The 24,753-nt window shown below is 35.5% G+C and overlaps 4 protein-coding genes across 8 annotated transcripts; 2 read left to right on the forward strand and 2 right to left on the reverse strand.

Moving 5' to 3' along the window:
- Positions 1 to 680: 680 nt before the first annotated feature.
- LOC140984346 (uncharacterized) lies at positions 681 to 6,449 on the forward strand. Of its 2 annotated transcripts, XM_073451691.1 has the most exons (9): positions 681 to 1,217; positions 2,836 to 2,945; positions 3,473 to 3,541; positions 3,697 to 3,812; positions 3,945 to 3,999; positions 4,788 to 4,908; positions 5,527 to 5,574; positions 5,735 to 5,829; positions 6,119 to 6,449. In XM_073451691.1, the coding sequence occupies exons 1-9, from the start codon at positions 1,127 to 1,129 to the stop codon at positions 6,218 to 6,220; spliced, it is 807 nt and encodes a 268-aa protein (XP_073307792.1). In that variant the 5' UTR covers positions 681 to 1,126; the 3' UTR covers positions 6,221 to 6,449. The 2 variants fall into 2 exon arrangements, with proteins under 2 accessions (XP_073307792.1, XP_073307793.1); XM_073451692.1 differs by lacking the exons at positions 681 to 1,217; positions 2,836 to 2,945 and adding an exon at positions 2,963 to 3,389.
- Positions 6,450 to 12,590: 6,141 nt separating this feature from the next.
- Positions 12,591 to 13,930, reverse strand: LOC140983949 (uncharacterized). The gene is made up of 6 exons (XM_073451102.1): positions 13,701 to 13,930; positions 13,505 to 13,603; positions 13,378 to 13,434; positions 12,828 to 13,030; positions 12,647 to 12,750; positions 12,591 to 12,594 (listed from the first exon to the last, which is right to left on the reverse strand). Exons 1-6 carry the CDS (start codon positions 13,789 to 13,791, stop codon positions 12,591 to 12,593), a joined length of 558 nt encoding a protein of 185 aa, XP_073307203.1. The 5' UTR covers positions 13,792 to 13,930.
- On the reverse strand, positions 13,813 to 15,446 carry LOC140983950 (uncharacterized). The gene is made up of 3 exons (XM_073451103.1): positions 14,719 to 15,446; positions 14,469 to 14,639; positions 13,813 to 14,388 (listed from the first exon to the last, which is right to left on the reverse strand). The coding sequence occupies exons 1-3, from the start codon at positions 15,235 to 15,237 to the stop codon at positions 13,813 to 13,815; spliced, it is 1,266 nt and encodes a 421-aa protein (XP_073307204.1). The 5' UTR covers positions 15,238 to 15,446.
- Positions 15,447 to 16,176: 730 nt separating this feature from the next.
- Positions 16,177 to 24,263, forward strand: LOC140984881 (F-box/FBD/LRR-repeat protein At3g26920-like). Of its 4 annotated transcripts, XM_073452558.1 has the most exons (6): positions 16,177 to 16,580; positions 17,601 to 17,916; positions 19,225 to 20,260; positions 21,545 to 21,700; positions 22,528 to 22,885; positions 23,929 to 24,263. In XM_073452558.1, exons 3-5 carry the CDS (start codon positions 19,298 to 19,300, stop codon positions 22,831 to 22,833), a joined length of 1,425 nt encoding a protein of 474 aa, XP_073308659.1. In that variant the 5' UTR covers positions 16,177 to 16,580; positions 17,601 to 17,916; positions 19,225 to 19,297; the 3' UTR covers positions 22,834 to 22,885; positions 23,929 to 24,263. The 4 variants fall into 4 exon arrangements, with proteins under 4 accessions (XP_073308659.1, XP_073308660.1, XP_073308658.1 ...); XM_073452559.1 differs by lacking the exon at positions 17,601 to 17,916; XM_073452557.1 differs by lacking the exons at positions 16,177 to 16,580; positions 17,601 to 17,916 and adding an exon at positions 17,163 to 17,246.
- Positions 24,264 to 24,753: the final 490 nt, after the last annotated feature.

Here is a 24,753-nt window from a genome sequence, read left to right on the forward strand (position 1 = left end):
TCAAAATATTTCTTTGGGTTCACTCTCTACCCACAAAATTATGGTACTATGTCATACAAAATGTAGTACACTTCATGTGGAAATGTGGTACTAAAAAAATACCCAGAGACTGAACACAAAAAAAATCGACGGCTGGAGACTGAAAGCCAATTTTACGTTTTCCCAACCCGAAACGAATTATGAATCCAGCTATCCCATTTTTGACACCCTTCATAAATATCAACGAGTAATTGAATTAATTACTTATACACCAACACTTCTTGTTGCATTAATATATCGCCAACTCATTTAATTTTATTTAAATACTACATATTTTTAATATATCCAATGTTAAATATCTAAAATAAAAATGGTTAAATATATTCATTCATTCTCACATAAATCACAATTAAGTTTTATATATCCTAGTTGCCATTTTCCATACCATTTAAATTTATAATCTTTTTGAGATTCGATTTCTCTTACCAACAATTTATCATATGATCGAGGTTCTCTCACGCGATTTTTCTAATAAGATTTATCTATTAATGTAGTTTACACAGCTATTCTATTAGCCCGAAGTTGTTGAGTTGTTCAAAAAATCATTATATCATTAATATAATCCAATTTCTTTAAAAAGGTTAAAATATTAATTTATTAATTAAAGTGGAAATAATATTAAAAAATGTGAAATACGCCTCCGTGAAAACAAACGCGCAGGCCACCCAACTCAAACAGACACAATAATAAAACAAAACCTCCATTTCCATAGAGAATAATGAAATTTTCTTTGCAGGAATACGATCGCAAGGCTTAAATAATCTCTGCATTCTTCGCTGTATTCCGTAATCGACACATGCAAACGAATCTATAGAGAATCAATAGTTTCGATTCGGTTTTTGTGTGAGGCAGATCTTGAAACCGTGAGGAGGAGTTTTTCCTTCCTGATCGCGAGCAGTTCGAGAAACGGTTTCCTCCTTATCCAATCATCGCACATTTCGCGTCGTTTTTTTTTTTGTGATTTGAATGTGAATCCGTGGAATCTGATTGAGAGACGGTTGTGAGATATAGCATGATTGTCAGTTAAGGTTGGAATCATGTGGAGGGATTGTTAATTGACTGAAACCGGAGTAGAATTAGTGAGGGGATGGAAGATAGAGGAAGCGGAGGATCTTTTGTCGCGGTGAGGCGAATTTCGCAGGGGCTCGATCGCGGAAGTGCTTGCCATTCTACATCTGGTATAATTCCTTTTCTCGTTTTTTTTTATATATCTTATTTTATTTCGTTCTGTAATTTGCTTTTTATCCTAACATTGTTTCACCTATCGATCATCACTATCCTCATTTTATTCTCACTGTTCTCTCTCTCTCTCTCTCTCCCTTTTGTTCGTACGAGTGCCTATCGATGGATGTGTGTATGTGTCTCTGTGTACTCATGCTTAATTGCTTATAATGAAACGTGTGGGGATTATGGATCTGTGTGTTGAAAGAATTCGTTTGTTATACCCAAGTGCATTGAGATTTCGGGTTGGTTTTTTTTTTTTTTTTTTTTTTTTTGGCCGTTTACAAATTCGTCCACAGTGTTTTCTGTATCTCCACGCTATCTATCCGTTAATGATTTGATGGATTGCTTGAAGCTTGAAAATTCTTGCAATTCTGTTAAGATATTGTTTTCGAATTTTTTACACTTTTAAATTTGCTTCAGGGTGAAAATTCACTCATTCTGTGGCTCTGACAATACGTTACATTAGAGTTACTGTTCCATTTCGTACGTTATTATATTAATAAATCATTGATCGAACATTATCTCTGTAAGTTTCTTATGGAGTGGTATTTGTTGGACTCATTGATTTTTTGTTTTTTAAAAATTTGTTGGACTCATTGATCAGAACTTAAATTATGTAAATATTTTCCTTAAACATGTTATATTTGAGGCCATTATGACGAAGGGCAGCAATTCAATCGAGAGAGGATAGGTAAGCTAAATCTTCAATTTTAAAGAAATCATATATAAATTTCAATATTATGAAGGGCTCTTAATAGTCGCCTTTTTGGTGCATACTTTATGTGCAGTAGAGTTAATAACTTTAATTGGGCTGTCTCCCGTTAGTTTTCTTTTCGAGACGAACAATTTCAAGGTATGTCAAAGTTAGGAAAAGCTCATGTTTTTCATGAAGTTAGTGTTGCATGACCATTATTGCCTAATAACAACCAACTTGTACGTGCATGTTAAAATATAACTGTTGTCTCCCAAGAGCTCGAACTTTTGGGACAAGTGAATTAATCCGCTTGCCCCCCTGTTTATGACATTGGAACCTGGTTATATTGCATACTTGAATTTTGGATAACAATAAACTTCAAGACAGGAATTTATTTATAAGTTGTACTTTAATTTATTGCATCATAAGAAAGTACTTTATATTTTTTGTCACCGACCTAAAATGAAATCTGACTTGGTTGCTTTCTATTCTTTTTATTCTTGTAAAATGAATTTTGTCTTCTTACTATTTGTAGCTCTATTGACAAAAATAGAGATGCTGTAGACTCACCAATGACCAGACATGAACTGTTCAAACCAACTGATTACTGCTCTTTTCGCGTGAAATGCTCTTTACATCTATTTGAATTTGTATTTTTGTGTGTGTGTGTGTGTGTGTGTGTGTGTATAAATCATGCTGAGCTAAAGATGATTGCACATTAACATGAGAATAATTCTTGTGATAGGTATGAAGTTGCTATTTGTTATCTAGGGGGAAGCTGATTTCTGCCTTATCATTTACTTGCACCAGGATATGTTTAAAAATACAAAGCATCATTCCCATTATTAATTTTTTCCGATCCATCTCTTTTGTGACAGAGGAGGTTGTGGCAGGATCAGCTGCATGGCTTGGCAGAGGCCTTTCATGCGTTTGTGCTCAGAGAAGAGACAGTGATGCTAGGCCATCATTTGATTTGACACCTTCACAGGCAATGCTCTGCTGCTTCGAATTCTCGACTCTTGTTGAATTAAAGTTTATAGTAACGTATGTGTTTCAGGTGCCAATGTTGCATAGCATTGTTCTACGGAGTCTCTCTAGCCTTTCTTTATCTTGGCTTACTTTATCTGATTTTCTCTCATTACATCTTGATCAAGTTTCCTTATATCCAAATTGGCTGGTGTTGCTCGTATAAGAAGGTGAAGCCTTCAAACTCCCATGCTCTGACCAGGACTGTTGCAGGGCATTAAAACCTAGATGGCCTAGGCATGAATGGCCGGAGAAATATGGTTCACTCATGCTCATAGAATGCCTTTGAATTTAGTGCATATCTGTTTCTCTTCCGCATTGTGCTTAAAGTTGTGTTTTGACAACTTAGGCACCATAAAATTGTATGCTGATCGATCAACCTCACACGGTCGAAGAGTTCTTCATTGTATTGTTTGTATTCCTTACTTTGACCCTTAACTGACACCTAATTCACTAGATTCTGATTTTCCATTTTACCTCATGTGCCAGGAGAGATGCTTACAGAGGCTACAGAACCGGATGGATATTTCCTACGATAGTTCCATTCCTGAACATCAGGTATAGTAGTTCATAAAGATGCTATGCGGTATGCATGTGTCAGATACTCGTGAGTAGTGGAGCAATGTCAACAGAAACCTTCTTTCTAGTCATGATTAACTATGAAATCGTAAGATGTTTCTCGTTTTTTCAAATTGTTTGGTTTTGATTCACAGGAAGCTCTGCGGGAATTGTGGCATGCTGCCTTTCCTAAGGAGGAACTTTGTGGCTTAATATCAGATCAATGGAAGGAAATGGGTTGGCAAGGAAAAGATCCATCTACTGATTTTCGGTACTCAAATATTCATAGAACTCTCTCAATCTCTTGAAACAAGTTGACTTAGTTCTTGGTGAACCTACGATTTTCGTTTTGGAATTGGTGAATTTAAATTTTTTGAAAACCTTTGACATGTTTATCTTTTAGGGGTGGTGGATTCATATCATTGGAAAATTTGCTGTACTTCGCGAGGAATTTTCCAGTAAGTTTACTATCTCTCATTCCTAGTGCAAGCCTGCACATGCATGTGGTATAAACTTGGTCTGTGCATGTTTTGGTTTGTGGTTCAATAAGATGCCCTCTCCAATAAGTGGCGTATCATTCTCATTGTTTGTATGAACTTTTTTTACATATGGTTTTGAACTGCTTTGATTCGATAAAGCTTTGGTCACATGCCATTAATCTCATTCTGTAGTAATCCGGCTTCCCGTATTACTTTCTACTTCTGTTGAATTTAATTGCAGATTGTTAATTCATGAAATTGAAATTTTAATAAGTTGGTCAAACTTGATCTCCTTTTATGTTTGGGTGGTTTTTGGTGGAATTGATCTGAAGGTTTAATTTCTGGCAACAAAATAAAATTTTGAGATAAATAGACTAATTTGAAGTCCTGAGCCGTGTTTTGATTACTGGAAATTTACTTCCCTGGGGAAACATCCCAAGCGGGAACAAAATTGAGGAAAAGTTGAAATTCATGCACATTTTTTCTTTGCACCACAAATTCATGGTGCATTTAATTGGTCTGTGGGATTCAACCACTGGCCCTCGTATCTGTGGCGTTGAAGATTGTTTGGACATGATGTAGGACCAGAAAAGCTTATTACAAAAAATCTGGTCTGAACTTTGCAAGTTCCTTCTGTTGGATTCGTTTGACTTGTTGATTTGTACAACAGTTTCCAAATCCTGTGTAGGGTTTTCTTTGTGACTGTTTTCCTAAAGTTATTATTGAAATCCAAGTTTTGGCGAAATCATACTGTGTTTTCTCCACAGAGATCCTTTCAGGATCTTCTTCGGAAGCAAGAAGGCGATAGGGCGATGTGGGAATATCCATTTGCTGTAGCCGGTGTCAACATCACATTCATGCTTATTCAGATGCTTGATCTTGAAGCAGGTAGCTTTTTGAATATTTAGTCAAAAAGGGCGTCGCGGTTACGTTTAGCCTCAAGCTCATTTTCATTTTTTCTGTTTATTTGTGTTTCTTCTTCAAATGACCTCAATAATCCCTTCAACTTGTGACTGATAGCAATTACAAAATGAATTAGCTGTGATGCCTGTTCTGCAGTTTTGTTTAAAAGTGTTCTGAAACTGTTTTGTATCTATATTGTGCCTAGAACTATTTCTAGCATAATGGAAATGGAAAAATTATACATTTATTAGCTTAAATTTGTCGACAAGCAATATATTTATCAACTTTCCATTTCACTCTTGCTCCAATGATTGGTGTCGACTGAGCTGCTGAAATTGTTTTTCTAGATTTTCTCAGACGCTTGTCAGAGATGAGAATGAAGCATTGTCATTTCTATCGATCACTTGTCTGTATTTCATGATTTCTCATTTCTTGCTCGCATCAAATATGAACTGCTAAACTTCTCATGTTTAGATTTTTATGATGCTTACCACAATGTCGTGATTTGAGTACTGGTAGAATCTAGCCACACGATGTTCACTCAAAGGCAACAAGTGCTGTACTCGTTGCTAACAAGCCAATCTGTTACATTATTTTTTGCAGTGAAGCCCCAAATGCTCGTGGGAGCAAACTTCTTGAAGTTTCTCGCAGGTATAGTTTGCAGTTTCACTCGGAGGTAGAGGACAGTCGGGGAAATAATAATGGCCATCAATCTGATTTTCTTCTAACAATCGCTAATTATTGAACTTAATTTATGTTCCTAGAGTTTTGATGATCATGACTGATTTTCTTTTGTTTATTAACCTGCCAGAGAATGAATGCGCGTTTGACCTTCTATATTGTATAGCATTCAAGCTAATGGACCATCAGTGGCTTGCTATGCATGCTTCCTACATGGATTTTAACGTAAGTTTTCATTTATTAAAATTATATATCATAACTTTTGAGTTCATATTTTTTTTAATATACTATTTTAATTTTACAATGCAATATAACTCATTTTTACTTGATTTAGATAAAGTATACAAAAAATAAAATGTTGTGAATTAACATTTCTGTAATAATTTCAACAACTTAAAAAAAAACAATTTTTTTATTATTTCAAATCACTTGTTTCTATTTTACTTGCTACCAAATGGATCCATTGTGTACACTAAATTTGGAGTTCATGTTTTGTCTTCCATGCTAAACTCAGGCTGTGATGAAAGCCACGCGACGGCAGCTGGAAACAGAGCTTTTGCAGGAAGACATAACACGCCTCGAAGATTTACCTTCTTACGCCCTTCTCAGTCGATAGCATAATCACAATCTTTAATGGATGCTTCTCTTCTTTATCATTCAAATTAGATGTTTGTTGTAGATTGTAGGGGTTTGGTTTGTTTTCTGATTTTCAACTGATCATTTGTGAGTGTGTCACACATAGGCCTTGTCTGCTAATTAGAGCTTTGAACAATGAAACGTTTTGCGGTATATATTCTCGGCCATCACTCAATAAATAGGTACATGTTACGGAGAAATGTACGTTCTTTCCCTGGTTTAGATCGTAACATATTTTTAATGAAAAATTTCTTGATTTCAAGCTAAACTTAAATGGTACTATCTTAACCTTTAAATCTAATAACCTATGATATGGATCAGATTGAGATACTGTCTTAAGGTAAACTCTCATTAACTTGAAAAAATTGATGGATGGGTTTATTATATCACAAAATTTATTCTTGGATTTTTTCGACAAAAAACTTTCTAAGCAACTTTGTTTTATCCTACTTTCCTCTCCAACTTCTGTTGATCTAAACGAGTCAAGCCAATTTAAATAATATTCGATTCTATGTAAAATTATCGAAATTTATCCAACTCATGTATGTTCGGAAAGCATTTTGAGTTTTTAAATAAAGATATTTTATTTTAATAAAATTATATATATGAATGAATTTAAAAAACAAACATGCATTGAGCTGGAGTTGTATTTCTTGCTAAATTTGAGCGAAATTATATTGTTTAATAAAATTAGAAGTGTTTCTAAATTAAATTTTTAAAAAAGTTGTATCTTAACTAATTATTATTTTAATTCGTAAATGTAAATCAAATTTTAGAATTTATAACCAAATAAGAGGAACATATTATTTATCACCCTGTGAAAGCCAAAAACACATAAAACCCCTTATGAAAAATAAATGATCATATATGGCCCTGTGTTTTTTAAATTTAAGCAAAAACACCTCTCTTTTTTGTTTGCATTTGCATCCAAATTTTATTTTTAAAAGTGACACAACGTAAATAAAAATATTTATTTTTTAATTAAGTTAATAAAAAATTTAAAAGTATGTTTTGATTATTTATCATTTATTTTGTAAAAAAATTGGATCTTTAAATAACGAAAATATAATTATATTAAAATTTTTATTTAGTAGTAACATTATTGTTTGCTTAAACTAGTAAGAATAAACAAAAAATGGAGGGGATTTTTTGCTTAGATTTAAAAAACACAAGATTGTATTTGACTATTTATTTTTCATAAAATGTTTTATACCTTTTGTTTTTCACATGGATATAAATGTTAGTTAGATTTCAGGAGATACTAATCACCAAAATGAAAGTTATATGGAAATTCAGATTTAGTCCCTAGTTTTCTGATGCAAATTTGGGCCAGATTTTGAAACAAATATGGGTTGGGCTATAAAGTGGGCTGAGAAATGGATTGGTCATTGTATAATCCAACCAAATCAGATGATGGTCACCGTCCGATGAATTAGAAATCGATGGCTGAGAAAAAGCACCGCCTAACACCCACCACGATCTTCTCCGGCGAGCATGATGAAGAAAACCGCCGCCGTCGACGCTTTAGAATCCGAAATATGAGCCAAAGCAGAAAGGATGTTCGAGACTGCACCAAACCGTGGCAAATATGTGCCCAAATCGAACAAAATTCGGATAATTAATCTTTTGTGGATGAAAGGGGTAATTAAAAAAATGGGATTAAATTAGGAAAGATTTAAAAAACAAGGGGTCTGATTTTTTTTTTTTTTTTTAAAAAGTTGACTTTTAATTAGTATGTTAAACATTAATTAAACTTTTAACTTCTTAAATTAATTGTTATCTTTTCTCTCTTCTCATTCCACCTACATTTTCTCTATTATGAGCTTCCCAAATTCAAAGAACTCATCTACCCCATCTACCTCTTTCGCGTTACAATAAATTGATATTGAACACTGTTGTTGCGCTCATTCCTCAGATCCAGATCTAAATCTACTAAAACATATGTTGCCCCCATTCTTCTGTATTTGAAGACCAATTCGTCTGTATGTGAAGAAAAATTTTTATCCAGTAAGTAAGTTTGCTCCATTTTCTTTGAACCCAGTCCATTGTTTTCTTCATTTCATGCAGCGATCGACCAAAATTAAGATCTATAATTTGTGTCGTTCATTGTTTTGTTCACGGACAAAATGAAAATGAATTTCAACCAAAATTAATTCTTACTGGTCGACCAAACGTTTATTGATCGACCAAACGTTTATTGGTCGACCATCTTTCTAGAAGAAGAAAAAATTTCTTGGTCGACCAACAAAATTTTTGGTCGACCATTAACAAATTTTGCTCATTCTAATTATCATATTTGTTTATGCACTTTGTAGATATGCCAACAGTTATTGTTGTTCATTTTGATGGAAAATGGGAAGTGACGGACGGGCTCGTATATAAATGGAATCCAGGGGCCAATGCAAAGTTTGTTGCTATTCCAGTGGACGATGATATTTGTTATTTTGAAAATTTAAAAAGTGAACTATATAGAGCTGGGAAGGTAGAAGACACTGCCAACTTGAGGTTGAGTTATCTTCTAAATTTGCCGTGCAATATTCAACCAATTTATATAGAGAATGACCATGATTTGAAAGCATATTTGTATCTTGGTTGTCCGAGAAGTAGGCCAGTGCTTCAAGTTGAAATTGAATGTGTTGCTTCTTTTGATTCCTTTGATAATGTGCACGGATATGGTATTGATGAAAACAATTGCAATATTAACGAACATAGGCATTTTGATGATTATTTTCACTTGAATATTGTTTCTGTGGATCGTAATAATAGTAGTGATTTTTTCGACGAAGCACATAATGTGGATGCCATGCATGTGGATCGTAGTAACGCAGCCGAGTTATATGATGAAGCACGTATTGACGCAATTGAGGTTGAGGCAAATTTGGTTCAAAGCAATGACGCAAATATGGATGCGGATGTGGATATTGATAATGATACATTTTCATTCACGGATGGTTCAAACTTGTTTGTTGGTCAAGAGTTTCCAACCCGAGAAGCGGTGAAAAAAGAGCTAATTAGAATAAGTTTGGAAGCTTGCTTTGAATTTGAGACGGTTAAAAGTAGTCAAAAGGTGTACGCCGTAAAATGTGTAGTCTCTGATTGTAAGTGGAGAATCTGAAACTCTTTGATTAAGAATGATTCGCGTGCATTCTCTGTTCGAACATATTGCAAGACACACACATGTGGTTTGACTGGGAGACGAAAGAGAATCCGTGGAGCGAGTTCAGCTGTTGTTCGTGATATGTTGGTGGATAATTTCCAAGGTCAGCCAGTGCCAATTATACCAAAAGCGGTGATGGCGATGATGCGCAATAGTATGAATGCTGATATATCATACTACAAGGCTTGGAAAGGGAAAGAACTAGCAGACAATATGTTGAAAGGTGATCCTACGCATAGTTTTACTAAATTGAGTTGTTTTTTGCACATGGTTGAGCAGATGAATCGAGGAAGCATAACAGACATATATCAGCATTCATACTATTGCGCATCATGGTCATTGTACGTGGCATTTATGCCAAAACATGAAGACTAGATGCAAAAAGAAGGGTGCAACCGAAATGTTTTTGCACATTGCAAAAATTTATAAAACTTTCGAGTTTGATAATGCATACAATGATTTTAGGAATAGATATCCTGAGGCAGCGCAATATTTGGACGAGAGAGACTCACTTGATAGATGGACTCGAGCGTATTGTCCGAAGACCCGTTACAATATTATGACGACAAACGGGGTTGAGTCGATCAATGCTAGATTACTTGAAGAAAGGAAGCTGCCAATCATTGCACTATTAGATTCTCTACAGAAACTGGCCTCATCTTGGTTTGCCCGATATCGCCACGCATCAATTGCAAGTAACACTAACTTGACCCCAACGATCGAGGGGATTCTTCGTAGCAGGTTCACAGATGCCCAAGGAATGCAAGTTTTTCAATTAGGACGCCTGGAGTTTGATGTTAGGAGTCGTGGACATTCTGCCATTGTGGACCTTGAATCAAAAAGATGCACATGTCGAGTTTTTGATATTGATAGAATCCCATGTGCTCATGCCATCGCAGCCAGTTGGATAGCGAAGATTGATTTATATGATATGTGTTCAGAGTGCTATTCTACAATGTCATGGTGCATGGCTTACTCAGAGACTGTGTATCCCGTTCCGGAAGAAAATGAATGGCCACGCAACATTAATTTTCAGCAGGTGTTGCCTCCTTTGTTAGAGAAGAGAGTTGGGAGAAGAAAACAAAACAGAATTCCTTCCATCGGTGAATTCAGCAAGAGATAGCTTGGGATCGACCATTAGCTTGATGGTCGACCATTAGTTTTATTTGGTCGACCATCAAGCTCATGTTCGACCATGAGATTGGTGGTCGACCATTAGTTTAATGGTCGACCATCAACCTCATGGTCGACCATGAGGTTGATGGTCGACCATTAAACTAATGGTCGACCACCAATCTCATGGTCGACCATGAGGTTGATGGTCGACCATTAAACTAATGGTCGACCATCAAGCTCATGTTCGACCATGAGATTGGTGGTCGACCATTAGTTTTGTTTTGTTTTTAAATAGATATTAATAATTGTCGAAAATATGTAACATAAATAATTGTGAAATTAGGATAGTTGTGAGATTATGATTCCGTTATTCATACGTAAAAATAAACCTGCCATCAACTTAAAACATATAACATCATCTTGTTTTTTATAATGTAAAAAAATACTCAAATTGTGTTTCAGTGATGCATATGTAATTTAAAAAATATAGCATAATTCTAAAATGACGATTTATATTTTTTTTTGAAAAAAAATGTAACATAATTGTGAGATTGTGATCCCACCATTACTTTAAAACATATAACATAATCCTGAAATTACGATTTTTTTTTTGAAAAAAAAAATAACATTATTGTGAGATTGTGACACATGTAAATTATATAACATAATCGTGAGATTACGATTAATAATTTTTTTTTAAAAATGTAACATAATCCTGAATTTAGGATTCATCTTTTGTAAAACCCTAACATAATTTTTCTGACCGTGACACATGTAAATTATATAACATAATCGGGAGATTACGATTAATATTTTTTTAAAAAAATATAACATAATCCTGAATTTAGGATTCATCTTTTGTAAAACCCTAACATAATTTTTCTGATCGTGACACATGTAAATTATATAACATAATCATGAGATTACGATTAATATTTTTTTACAAAAAATATAACATAATCCAGAATTTAGGATTCATCTTTTGTAAAATGTAACATAAGTTTTCTGATCGTGACACATGTAAATTATATAACATAATCCTGTATTTAGGATTCATCTTTTGTAAAACCCTAAACCCTAAACCATAACCCTAAACCGTAAACCCTAAACCCTAAAGCATAACCCTAAATCCTAAAGCATAGTGGTCGACCAACAAATAATTAGTTTTTTGGTCGACCAACAAAGAGAGTGGTTGACCAATATAAATGAGTCGGTCGACCAACAGCAAATGGTGGTCGACCAAAAATCTATAGTGTTCGACCAAAAATGACAGTGGTCGACCAACAAATAATTAGTTTTTTGGTCGACCAACGAAGAGAGTGGTCGACCATAAATGAAAGTGGTCGACCATAAATCTATAGTGGTCGACCAAAAATGACAGTGGTCGACCAACAAATAATTAGTTTTTTGGTCGACCAACAAAGAGAACATATTACAAGCTAAAAAATTTAACCAAAATACCAGAACTAATTAGAAAACAAAAAATATTTGTCCATTAATTAGATAAAAATCATATTGTCCGATACATTACAACAATGACCAATCATTAAGGAACATATTACAAGCTAAAAAATATCTAAACTCAGATACTATTTTTTCATCTAAAGTCAGTACTACATGGGCACTCTTCTTAGACAAAGAATATCCAGCAACAGCTAACACGAATGCTCCGGAGTCTTCACTGTGAAAAAAGAAAATAACATGAAAAGTTATTATTTACTGTACAATTTAAAAAAACATTAATAACGTTATTAAATTTCAAATAGAAAGTTTACAACTTACTGTATAATCTTCGCACTGAATTCATCATGCAGCTTTATATTCCATGGCTTCTCAGGGTGTGGGTTGTTCCCAACAATGGATAGCAGATGAGCAGCATTTATAAGTATAGGCTCTATTTCCTCATTCAGATCTTTGAAGTTCGGATCGTGCCTTCGCTGCAAGTCATATATAATGCACTTATTCACCCCTGTAACGAGTTTAAGAAAAAACCATCGCCTATCTCTGTAAACAGGGATGAGAATTCTTCGTGCCTTTTCCCACGAGATACACGGCCATTGTGGATCACTGCTTTTCACTATCTCAACCAGATTTGTGTTGACAACATCATCTTTATCTTCGGCCAATATTGACATCGAACTATAGAAATTGAAGTCCATCAACGACACATCTGGCGACATCACTTCAGGATGTCTGATCTGCATCTCAAGCAATCCACGGAGAGCTTCGCTGATGTGCTGAATTCAACAAAACAAAAGGTTTTTAATATTTAAAATAAGTTCTCTACAAATTTAAAAGCTTTATAAATGCTTACAGACAAAGTGACACGTGAGTTTGCGATCGCCATGGGCCCGTAGTACGACTTCTCATATTCGGCATAGAAACCTCGAATCGTAATTGGCAAACGGTCGAGCATCGATGCCCTAACTCGGGCCAGCGAGTTTTTAACCTTCAGTGTCACCGTCTCCTCAAGTGGCCTCACACCGTCATCTTTAATTGGCCCAAACTGACGGGTCGCTGCGTAAATTGATCAATTATAACAACTTTAACTAATATATGAATAGACAAGGTATAGTGTAATAACCTCTCGACGTGGTTGCCTCGCCACCTGACGTACGCACAACCGGAGTCACTTGAATATCTAAAAACAAAAAAGTATATTGTTTAATATACTATACATAAATATAAGATAAAAAAGTGCATTACCTCACCTTCTGATGACTCCTCTGTAATGATCGGAAGGTTAGGGTCAAATATCTGTTGGGTAGCCAGATGATCATCGACTCCTAACAGTGTACATTAAACAAATTAAAATAATAACTAATTTAATGCAAATATGAATAGACAAGGTGTAGTGTAATAACCTCTCGACGTGGTCGCCTCGCCACCTGGCTTACGCGCATCCGGAGTCACTTGAATATCTAAAAACAAAAATTATATGGTTTAACATACTATACATAAATAAAAGATCAAAAAAATGCATTAACTCACCTTCTGAGGACTCCTCTGTAATGACTGGAAGGTTTGGCTCAAATATATGTAGTGTTTGGCTACTACTGCCAAGTTCCCTAACCAGATTATCATCCACGCCTAACAGCGTAGATTAAACAAATTAAAATAATAATGACAATTCTACTAAATCATTCTATTACATAAAAATAAATATAATTAATAAAAATCAACTCACCAAAATCTGCCTCAGATGATTTCCTCTTCCGCCCTCTGCTATAGGCTACGCTGTAATCTTTGTCCTGATGAACTGACATGTTAGACCTCATCTCAACAAAACCGTCTCTGATCTATGCAGTCAAACTCGATCTCAACTCATCGAGACCAAGATTAAAACTCGATTTCATGTCATCTAAAACAATATTCATATTCCGGATAGACGCCCTCGTCTCAATAAATTCAGCTGACATCTTAGCATGCAAAGCCCTAACGGAATCCTCCAACGCAGTCAACCGCCTCTCGAAACGATGCTCCAAGGGTGATGGGCGGCGGGAAGGATTGAGTCCAAAGTGGACTCTAGGACCCGTACGCATAGGAGAACTGGTGCTGGAGCTGTTTCTATTGAGATCCCCAGAACGAGAGCCGGAAACGTCCGCAGATGCATGTGGAGAAGGAGTGTTTTGGACTGATCTACTCATATCACCATAAAAGGTGCCGAAATCATCAGGACTTGAATGTGCAGAAGGCGTGTGCTGGACTGAGGGAGACTCCAAAGGGTGCTCGCTACATATGACTGTTTCACCTTGACTCCAGAGCTCGACCACCCGAGTGATGACCGCATCAGGCGCAGAATCAACAAAATTCCCGGTCGTGTAATAAGGTGAAACTAGCTCTTCAGGAGTAGGAGTCAAAAATCCAAGACAATCCTGCATATAATTAATAACAGGTCAGATTAATAAAAATTAATGTCCACAGTTATTATATCAAATCAATTCATATTACTTACATCTATAGGAGAACCACCAAAGGCTGCAGCGATTTCAGCGCCAGTTGGGGCACGGTTTGACGACCACGTGTTAGTCACCCACTGAAACATCCTGGGCAACATCAAACCGTCCACATCTCTTCTCCTTGCTACCTTTTGTGCCACGCTCGGATAACATTCATAAGCAAGGATCTGTAACATAAAATTCAAAGAATGTTACTAGTAGAAATAAAGATAACAAATCCACTTTAACATTCAAAAAATAATATACCTGCAGAGGCATGACAAAACCGCCGACAAGGAAGCTGCCGTCAACTTCTTTCCGACCTTGTGCCTCGGTGAGGTAATTATATCGCCCTAAAAGGTCCTTCTTCAAACATCGGACAGCATCCCGATAGGCTACTCTACCCCAGGGATAATGGTTGAACCTATCCAAATCATCTACAAGCCTCAAGTATTTAGGGTCGATCTTCATCGTCTTTTTCCTCGTCGCCTCACCGAATACGGCACAACAAAAGTATAGGTTCGCCATCTTTATCTTCTCCACATCTATACCGGTCTCATTATGCTCTTCGACAATAATCTTTCCCTCCAAATCACTCAAAGCAATCTCAGACTTACCGGGAAAGTGTGTGGTGCCAAATACACCTCTATCTGATAAATCTTCGGGCTCTATAGCGCAATCGAGACCCGTTATTAAACAAAATTCTAACAAAGAAAATCTAACCGGTCTTTTGCGCACCACCATCCACAAATCATCACTACTACTGTCAACAATCTGATTACTCATTAAATACCATATAATTTGACTTGAAATGTTAAAATCTCTATAATACCTAACCAAATTACCAAAAGGCGACTGCTCGAAAAAATGGGTTCTCTCGTCGTTGTTCAAATAGCGATGAATCTTCTCAGAAATCTCTTTATATCTCGATTGAATTGTCAATTTGCATCGAAAAATTGCATCTCTGCCTAGTTTTCTCCGCAAATAGACCTGTGACAAAAAAAAATTAGTACAGTTAGGAAAATAAAAATAAATTGATGAAAAGATGGTCGACCATAACCTATGGTCGACCATGTGTATATGGTCGACCATTGTAACACATGGTCGACAAACAAGGGTGGTCGAATGGTCGACCATAACCTATGGTCGACCATGTGTTTATGGTCGACCATTGGAACACATGGTCGACAATACAAACAAAGGTGGTCGACCATAATCTATTGGCCGACCAACTTCGATGGTCGACCATTATCTATTGGCTTTTTTTACTTTGATGGTCGACCATGTGAGGTCGACCATACGTTATGGCATACCTCTCAACGTCGACCATCAAAGTAAAAAAAACACCGTCGATTCACACGCACACGGTCGATTCACACGCACACGGCATACATAAATCACAAAAATGGACATAAACACAGAAGCAACAAATCGAAATAAACGCGAATCTTACCACATTTTGGTTTGCCATTCCTTTGATTGAGTTTGCGTCGCTTGAGGGAAGCGTTTTTCCAGGGTTTTAGGAGAACGGTCGGAGAGCTTTTCAAATTTTTTTCCAAAAGAGCTATGGACGTGTTAATCGGGGAAAATTAGGGAAAAGGCGTGTGTTTAAAGAATTTAACCTAAAAACGCAGGGAGATAAAAGTAATTTTAACAATAGATCATTTTTTTTAAAAAAGTCATTCTAAGTCCCTTTTTCCTAATTTACCCATGAAAGCTCCGTCAAATGCGATTCTCCGGGAACCGTAATATCCGCTTCGTAGTCTCCACAAAACACGATCGACTTCCTTCAGAATTATGAATATTTCAGAAATTCATTCAAACCAGTGGAAATTTCCAGTCTCTATAGTAAATCCTGCAGAGATTTGATTCGGGTTGATGTTATATATTTATCTGAAAATTTTCATAATTCAGGAGTTTCAATGACTACCAGCAAAATGACTTTCAGGCGCGCCTCCCTCCTACGTTGCTTTGCACGGAGCTTTTTGGCGGTACAGCTCTGGAAATTGTGCTGTGTTTGGGAATTCCTCTGTATTTTAGCCAGATTGCTGCTGTCAATCTTATCCTCATGGGTCGTTGAAGGGATTATTCTGGTTAAATCTTTGAAGTTATTGGCTTTCTTTTTAAAGGTATATAGTCATTGATTAAATGAGTACCATTTTTTTTCACCCTGCGGTTTTCGGATTATCTTTGTGTTCTGCATCTTTCTTCAGGTCTTCCAGCTTGTAAGGCTATTATAATTCCTTCTTCAGGCTTGACAGTTTTGACATTAATCTTATCCGCATTATATATGTTTTGAGAGCAGAATTTCAGGAAGCTATAGTATCTATACTGATAGAATTAGCTGGAGTTGTTTCATAACCACACACAAAGAAAGATGCTTAAAATTCACTGTGCTATTAGCAGATAACCGTTACGTACTCGCCGATTGAATTTTACTATTAAAATGGTTATGCTGGGAAGAATATACGGGTGTGGATTGTATATTTTCAGGAAATTAAAGGCAATATTGTGGAAAGTGAAATGAGTTATCCTTTGATTGGAAGGAGATGAGCCTAATGGAAGTTAGAAATCAATGGTTATACTTTATAGCTGGATGCACTAAACTACGATCATAACTTATTTTTATCTTCCGTTGATATCTGAATATAGTTCTTCATACTTAATGATATTTCTGATTGTTTAAGGTTATTACTACTGTGGAAGGGTTGGCAAGAAACTCTAGGGCAGACGTGGTTTGATATTTGCTCTAGAATTTTATGGGTATTTCAGCACGAGATTTGAGATGCTCTTGGGTGAATTTCTTACACTTGCATGCTGGATTTTTTAGTATAAAGTTTTATAATGTCGATGAATGTTTTTTTCAGTTTTTATTGTTTGCTCGTTCTATTTCGTGCAATTTGGTCGGCTGATTCTTTAAATTATTTTTTAGTAAGTAAATTTTATCTTAGCTCCTTTTGGTGCATTTATGCCATTAATTCAGTCTATGCCTTCTTCTTTTGCTTAGCCCCTATTTTGATGGGATTCCTGTGCTATGTCATATTTTGATGCGTAACAAATTTCTAGCAGTGTTTATTGTGAAACACACACAAGTGCACCTTGTAGAAGTGTTAATTAGATGTAATTCATCAAGATTCCTGATAATGCAGGTGCAATCTTTGGAATGAAGTTAGGTTTTAGCAATAAAAGTGGTTCTACAAATTATAGCATGTTTCAGAAAAATCTGTCAGATGATAATAAATTAATTAACCTGGACATCTGCGTAAGGTTTTAACGCTCGATCCAGAGATTTTTACTATCTTTATACTAATTATTTTAATAATAACAGGTACTTTGAATGTTGCATGTCATGGTGAGAATAAGGAAACTCAGAAAAGACAAACAAGGGGATAGAAAAAGAAGAGAAAGGAGGGTGTTGACATAGTGCACCTTGCGCATGGGAGAAAAACACAAGATCCAGCCAAAGTTTTGCTAATTGCTATGGCTTTAAAAGCAATTTGCTTGTGAATGGACGCAACTCTGCACTTTTTTGACAAATGCACATATGATGCGACAAAACCGTTATCTATTAGTGCAACATTAAATCCCCTTATATTATTTTGTAATTTTCCCCTAAAATTTTTTCTTCAATTGGACTTGTAATTTCTTTTGGCGCAATATTGGTGCAGTCAAATATTGGTTTCTTGCTTTCTTTGGATTTCTATTTTTTTTTGAAAGCGCTTTCTTTAGATTTCTAAATGAAATCTTATGCTTAGAAACTTGATTTGTTAATTTAATTGAAGTAAATTTTGTTCAGTTATATATCTTTCTTTCTCTCTGTCTTTCCTTCTTTCATTCTTCTTTTAGGTATTCTTATTTTCTATTTACTCTAATGCGGCCGCCTCCCCCTCTAACGTGAAGACCCCCCTCCTTCCCCTCCCCTTATATTTGTTCTGCATCTATTTATATGAGCATGCCTAAATTCTTTCCAATTCGTCCTTATTTGATCACTGGTGAATTTCATGTTCATTTGCTAGGGTATAATCATGCAACGAATGTTAGGTCATTTGTGAATTTTGTGCTTCAGTTCTCGTTTTTCTCTTTGAATATATGGCACCCGAATTTAATGCTAAATTAGACGAAATGAATTTTCTCTGTAGGTTTTCTTATTTTGTTATCATATACTTTTCACACAAAGTTATGCATTTTCGCTGATTGTGATGGCGAGAACAATTTCCAAAAAGGATAGAACATTGATCCAATTTATTATATTTCCGATTTACTTGTTTTGAAGATGAACTTTTATTCTCACTCCCAAGCAGCAATTCAATCGTGCAAGAATTTTATGTATGAGCATGGGTGATGGCCATTTTTAGTTTGCTAATTTTGTTTGCCAACCTTGCATTAGTTACTTGCACCAAATGAGTTTGTTTGATTAATTCGATTTACTTCTAGAATCTCTAATTTGATTCTGTCTGTCAATCGCTTTGATATTTAGTTTCTAAAATTATGTATTTCATATATCTTGTATCTTCGTGTTTAGAATCTTCAGGAGTACAGTAGCTTATATAGTCTGTACATAGTCTTTTCATTTTCACCATATGTTCATAAAAGTTCATCACAAGCACTTTGGCTTGCTGTGTTTTGGTTAGCATTCAGGAATGTATAATGTAAACACCATATTGTTCTTTGTTTTGTTAAACATTTCTCCAGATTTATTCTGCATCCTATTGCTAAAACTCTGTGAGTGGATGTTTCCCTGAGTACCTGACAGTTTTCTCTTTCTGAATGCAGAAACCTGATGTAGTATGCTTTATCGCATTATTTAAAGGATATCTCAAGCATATCTTTGTTGCTATATCTTGTCATGTCATCTATGGATCATGCATATTACAAACGGTCACACACTCAGCGTGCAAAAATGATTAAGCTAGTTCGTGAAGATAGGCTGAGCAATCTGCCTATAGATATTCTCTATCACATTCTCTCATTTCTTGATGCCACTGATGTTACTCGGACCAGTGCATTAGGAAAAAATTGGAGGAACATATGGAGTTCTGTCCCTTCCTTGAAATTTGATTTCGACGTGTTTCTGGTCCAGATGCCATATCTGCAGTTGAATTATTGTGAGTGTTTATCAAAGTTTTGGGTATTCTTTTTCCGGGCCTTCTTTATGAGCGAGGCATCTCAAGTCACCCAGCTTCGTATTTCGTGTCATTATTTTGACGTCAAACAATTTCATCTGTTGATCGGTCTTTTTGCTACCCAAAATGTCAAAGAACTTCAGTTTGAGGCGAGATTTACTGTAGATGATTATCCATTCAGCCTTGCACTTTCTGAATCTTTGTCAGCACTAAGGCAATATTATGATGGTTCGGTTAAAAAGCAATTTCCAGCAGCATTTGGAAATCTGAAAAGTTTACGATTGGTTGCAGTTTATTTCAATGATGCCAAGATCTCTGAGAAACTGTTTACCGATTGTGGTGTTCTGGAGAACTTATCTCTGGAATATTGTCGCATGCAGATGCTCGAAGTTCTAAATATCTCAGCTCCAAACCTTAAGAAGTTCACATTTTTTAATATGCGCCATGACATGTTCAACCCACATTTATTTCATGGCAGGCTAAACTTGCACACTCCAAACCTTGTGAACTTCTGTTATAATGGGCCAGTAATATGTTGGGAGTTCTCTAATATGTCATCTGTGAACCATGCGATGATTGAGGTGTCCTATGAGACGTATAATGTACTGCGTGAACCTAAATTGGCTGCAATGATCTCTGCTCTTAGTTGTGCAAAAGCTTTATCATTACCATCAATGGTTCCCCTGGTATGTATGCATTGGAACAAACATTTGGTGCTTTTGTCAATATGGATTTGATGTAATTGTCTAAAAAATGTTTTCTAAAGCACACTGCTTACAGGATACTCTTGGTTAAGATTCAAAGGGTATTTTTAGCACAGCAATATATGAGCATTTGTGAGATTTATGGTGGAATTATTTATTTTTATGTTATTCACTCTTTTAATTAGGCCATTTGTGACTTCCTTTTTAACTGTAATTTACAATAGAAAGATAAAGGATGATTGTAAGTCGTGACAACTGTAGAAATATTGTTGAAATAGTTTAGGGTTCTATTGTCTTTATACAAATGACTAAGCTTTTAATACTTACACAGTCCCTTATTTAGTTTCGTGTTTCTTTTTAAGAAATGTATCACCCCCCAGATGGGACTGAGTACGCATGGATAATTAAACCAATACATTGATATTATTACAGATCATCTGGAGTCTGAATGTTCTAGAGAAAGAAATCATCATTTATTCAATTATTTGAGTATTGATCTTGCTGCCGACCATGTCTGTTTTTTTCCTTCTTAAATGCAATATTTTTATTCAACAGGTAAGTACTGATGGTAAGATGCCCCAACTTTTTCACCATGCAAAGTTTTGTGCTCCACTAGAAATAAGAGGATAGAAAGAATAGCTTTCATCAAAGTATTGCTTAGAAAAATTTATCTGTTGTTCAGACTATATTTCATTTCACCAAATTTTTTAGCATGTTTCCTTCTGTACCATGACCAAAGTTATTAATATCGAATTCCACATTCAATTAAAGCATGCATGTTTGTTTTCATGGACTTATTAATAGACAAAGCTGTATTGGATGTTCACAAAAGTGTACATTAATAAACGTTCTCTGGACCAAAAATTTTCAATTTAGTTTGTCAGACTGCCAATTAACCTATCTGAACCCTGAAAACCATGAATTCGCGACTTTTCCTACAAAGGTTTATAGTTTTAGTCACTTTTTTGACTAGGTAACAACTTGTGAAGAATAATCTAATCTATGAAGTTGTTTTCTTTTTGGTTCTGATGGGAAAAATTCCGAACCAAACCCTTATCTGTAGTGAAATTCATAAACATAAGAGAACCATATCCCCTCTAGTTACTCTCTTTACACTTTCTGTCTATAAATGATTTATGGTGGTAATTGATGTTCAGCGTACTGCCGTTTTTACTTTTTCTTTGTACAAATTGTACTTCAATCTTGTACATGTGAATTTCTCTTTGTATTTTACTCATTACTGTTTATTTGTCATATTTTGCTTAGTATCTTTCTAGGGCTCGGCGTGGATCAGGGTGCCATTTACCAAATGCAAGGTCCTTGAGGCTATGTATGTTATATGCTGCACGCTATCTGGAGGGGTTAATCAACTTACTCAAGCTGACACCCAATCTTAAAATACTTTCCATGGAATTCACGTGGGTAAGTGCTTTTAATTTTGCATTGCCTTTGGGAAGTGATTTGTTGATGTTGGAGTCATATGCAATTGAGGGTGTGCAAGTGTTGGTTCCCTCTTCCTTGAGTTTATTTCACACTGGATAATAGAGAATCTTTTCCTACACAGAGGATATACGTATTTTGTTATTGCCTGGTGATTCTATCTTTTTAAGCTTTTGTGAGTTTTTTTACTCGACTTTTCTCACCTCCTGGGTGAGGCAAGCTACCTGTAGGTTGGAGCTGCTTGTAATTCTGCCCAACTCCTGAAACAAAATTTTAAAACTGTACCACCTGTTTGTTTGGCCTTGTTTTCATCTATTATAGTCTGTTGTCCTCGCAACTGCTACTTAATGAGACATATTGAAATAACTGTTTTTATTGCTCATCACTATATAAATGGATTGATTCTACATTATAATTACAGGGAAATCAGTATTTTTTCATGGACAATAACTGCAGATCTATCATTGTAGAACCAGCATGATGAATTTCCTGTTACTGATAATGAATTTTTGGCTGTATCCCCTGGCTTTAACATGGTTATGTACTCCGTGCTTGCGTTCTGCTTGATATAATCATCTTGTGTGATAGGATGTCTTTGCACATATATTCTGTCCCAGAATGTACAGTATGTGCTTGTGACCAGGAATGGTAAGTATGTCTAACTTATAATGTTTGATAATTTGTAAAGGGAATTTTCTGTTTTTCACTAAGCAATCTCAAAAGATTCTTCTTGTTCTTCAATTTTTCCTGTGTGCAAGATTATTAAATCTTATTTCCTCATGAATACATTCTACTATGTTCTTTTCCAGGGCTTCGAGGAAGATTGGAAGTCCAGAGATGAGGATGTGGCTTGTTTGTCATATCATCTGAAAGAGGTTCAGATTACTGGGTCCTGCTATTTTGTATTCCCAATGGAGTTTGTCAAGTTTTTACTCCAGAATGCGAAAGTGTTGGAGAATATTCAAATCAGCCTGGAGGAACAAGAGTTGGATCCAAATAAATTTTATGCATTGGGAACGGTTAAGTTAGCCTCTAAAAGAGTTGCCTTATCTGTCACCTCTATTTCTGCTTCTGGAACAAGAAAGTGCTTCACTTTGAATTTAGGAAATTTCTGAAGAGGGCTCAGGACCCCCAAAACAAAGTTTAGTTTCAAAAGAGCATCGAAAGGTACTATTGTGTCCTGGACTCTCTTTATGCGATTAGCATGTTAGTTGGAACTTTTAGGGCATAAACCCATTGTACCATGTGTTAAGGCAGCATTGCCTATAATTAACCTACTCACCACAAGTCAAAACAGAAAACCAAGCTCCGGGATATCATTTACACTCTATTAGTTTGAAAAATCATTTACACTATATTAATTGAAATTACACAAAGTATGCACCTAGACAAGTTGGAGCCAGGCTCCCCCCTTGAGCCCAGATGCAAGCCAAGGCATATCTGATATCTCTTCAATAAAGCATACACATTGGCTGTAGATCACTTTCCTTGGCGCGGTTTAAAGGATCGAATCGTTTTAAGGCACACTTTGTTGATAATCATTGATTTTTGCTTATAAATTTATGAACATTTATTTTATTGTCATTCAAAACTTTGTTTAATACATGAGGATGCTAGGCAATAAAGTTTTCTTGAGATGCTTAAATTTCTAGTGTGTCATCTTTTTTTAGTGTACCTCCGTTTAAAAGGGTTCGTGCCTCACCTTGTCCCTAAAGCTCTATGATATCCAAGTGTCTTGCCCTCTATCAACTCTAGTTTACACAAAAGGAATCAATTACTGTTATAAAACTAGGTAAATTACCTTATCAATAATATATTAGCTTACAGATTTTGTGGCTTATACAATGAAAAAGGACGAGAGATTAGAGCAGAGGCAATGCGATTCAAGTCTACTCTACATATTTAATTACTTATGCTTGTTGCTCTTATTTGAGTTTGTACTTTCGAGCAAGTTGGAGCGTATACGCTACACATGTTCTGATATTGTTATTGAATTCTTGAATTACTTTAAGTCTTATATATAAATGAGCTGTGCGTGGAAGAATTTGTTTTGAAAGAGGTACCACCCTACATGAAAATTGTAGTGTACTAACATACTTTTATTTTCGAGCAGTGCTTGAAGGGAAACAATTTGAACTATGATTCAACGTCTCAAGCTCAATTAATCTGACATTTCGTGTCATATTTTTTTTTTAACTTTTGTGTGCAAGGAGAGAGCTTGTGATCCGGGATTTCTGTTGGATGGAGATGAACCTACAGCAACATTGATGAAAAGGTAGCAATTGAAGGGCGGCGAAACAATGATCCCTGTTATATGTTGGAACTTTTATTTCTCTGACTTAATTATCATCCAATTTATGTTTTGGTCTCAACAACCAAGCTGTGAGCATGGTAGTTAACCATCAAACAAACTCTTAGAAGCTGGGTTGAGTTCTGGATGAGTTTATTTCCGAAACGTTGTGTTCGGATTGGCTACAGGCTACTATCAGCAGAAAGTTGAACTTTGTGGACCTATATATTCACTTGTATGACAAATGGTTTGGTAGTTTAATTCTTAATCTTGAATGTTAAATGCGTAAACAAGCCTGCTGTACCTTCAAATTTTGCATAATTTTTTTTCTTACATTTTATGTTCTAACCATTATGAACTATAGTTAATCTGCATCAAATGCTATGAACTAGTTCATATATTTTTGCATATTTAATATGTTTCATAATTGTCTCTATGGTTTAGAAAAAGTACAAACTTATTCAGTTTGGAGTGAAATAATTTGTTTAAACTTGTTGTCGATTATGAGTATAGATTAGAAGGGTGGAAAAAAGTATATGATTTCCATTTTGGTCTTGTTCAGTGCTTGATCTTTGGCGTAAGGTTTTGGTTCGTAAGACTTTAACTCTGCCAAATAATCTGAGAAAGAGTCGTCTCCTAGCTCCTTGTCTCTTTTTCTAGGGTTGTTATGTTAAGTCAGACGTTCGAAACGGGATGAAGTTCACAATTTTGCTTTAAGAAAAGATTAAAAAATAAACTAGAGGTG

The sequence above is a fragment of the Primulina huaijiensis genome, chromosome 9, assembly GCF_012295235.1.
Source record: "Primulina huaijiensis isolate GDHJ02 chromosome 9, ASM1229523v2, whole genome shotgun sequence".
Lineage (NCBI taxonomy): Eukaryota > Viridiplantae > Streptophyta > Magnoliopsida > Lamiales > Gesneriaceae > Primulina > Primulina huaijiensis.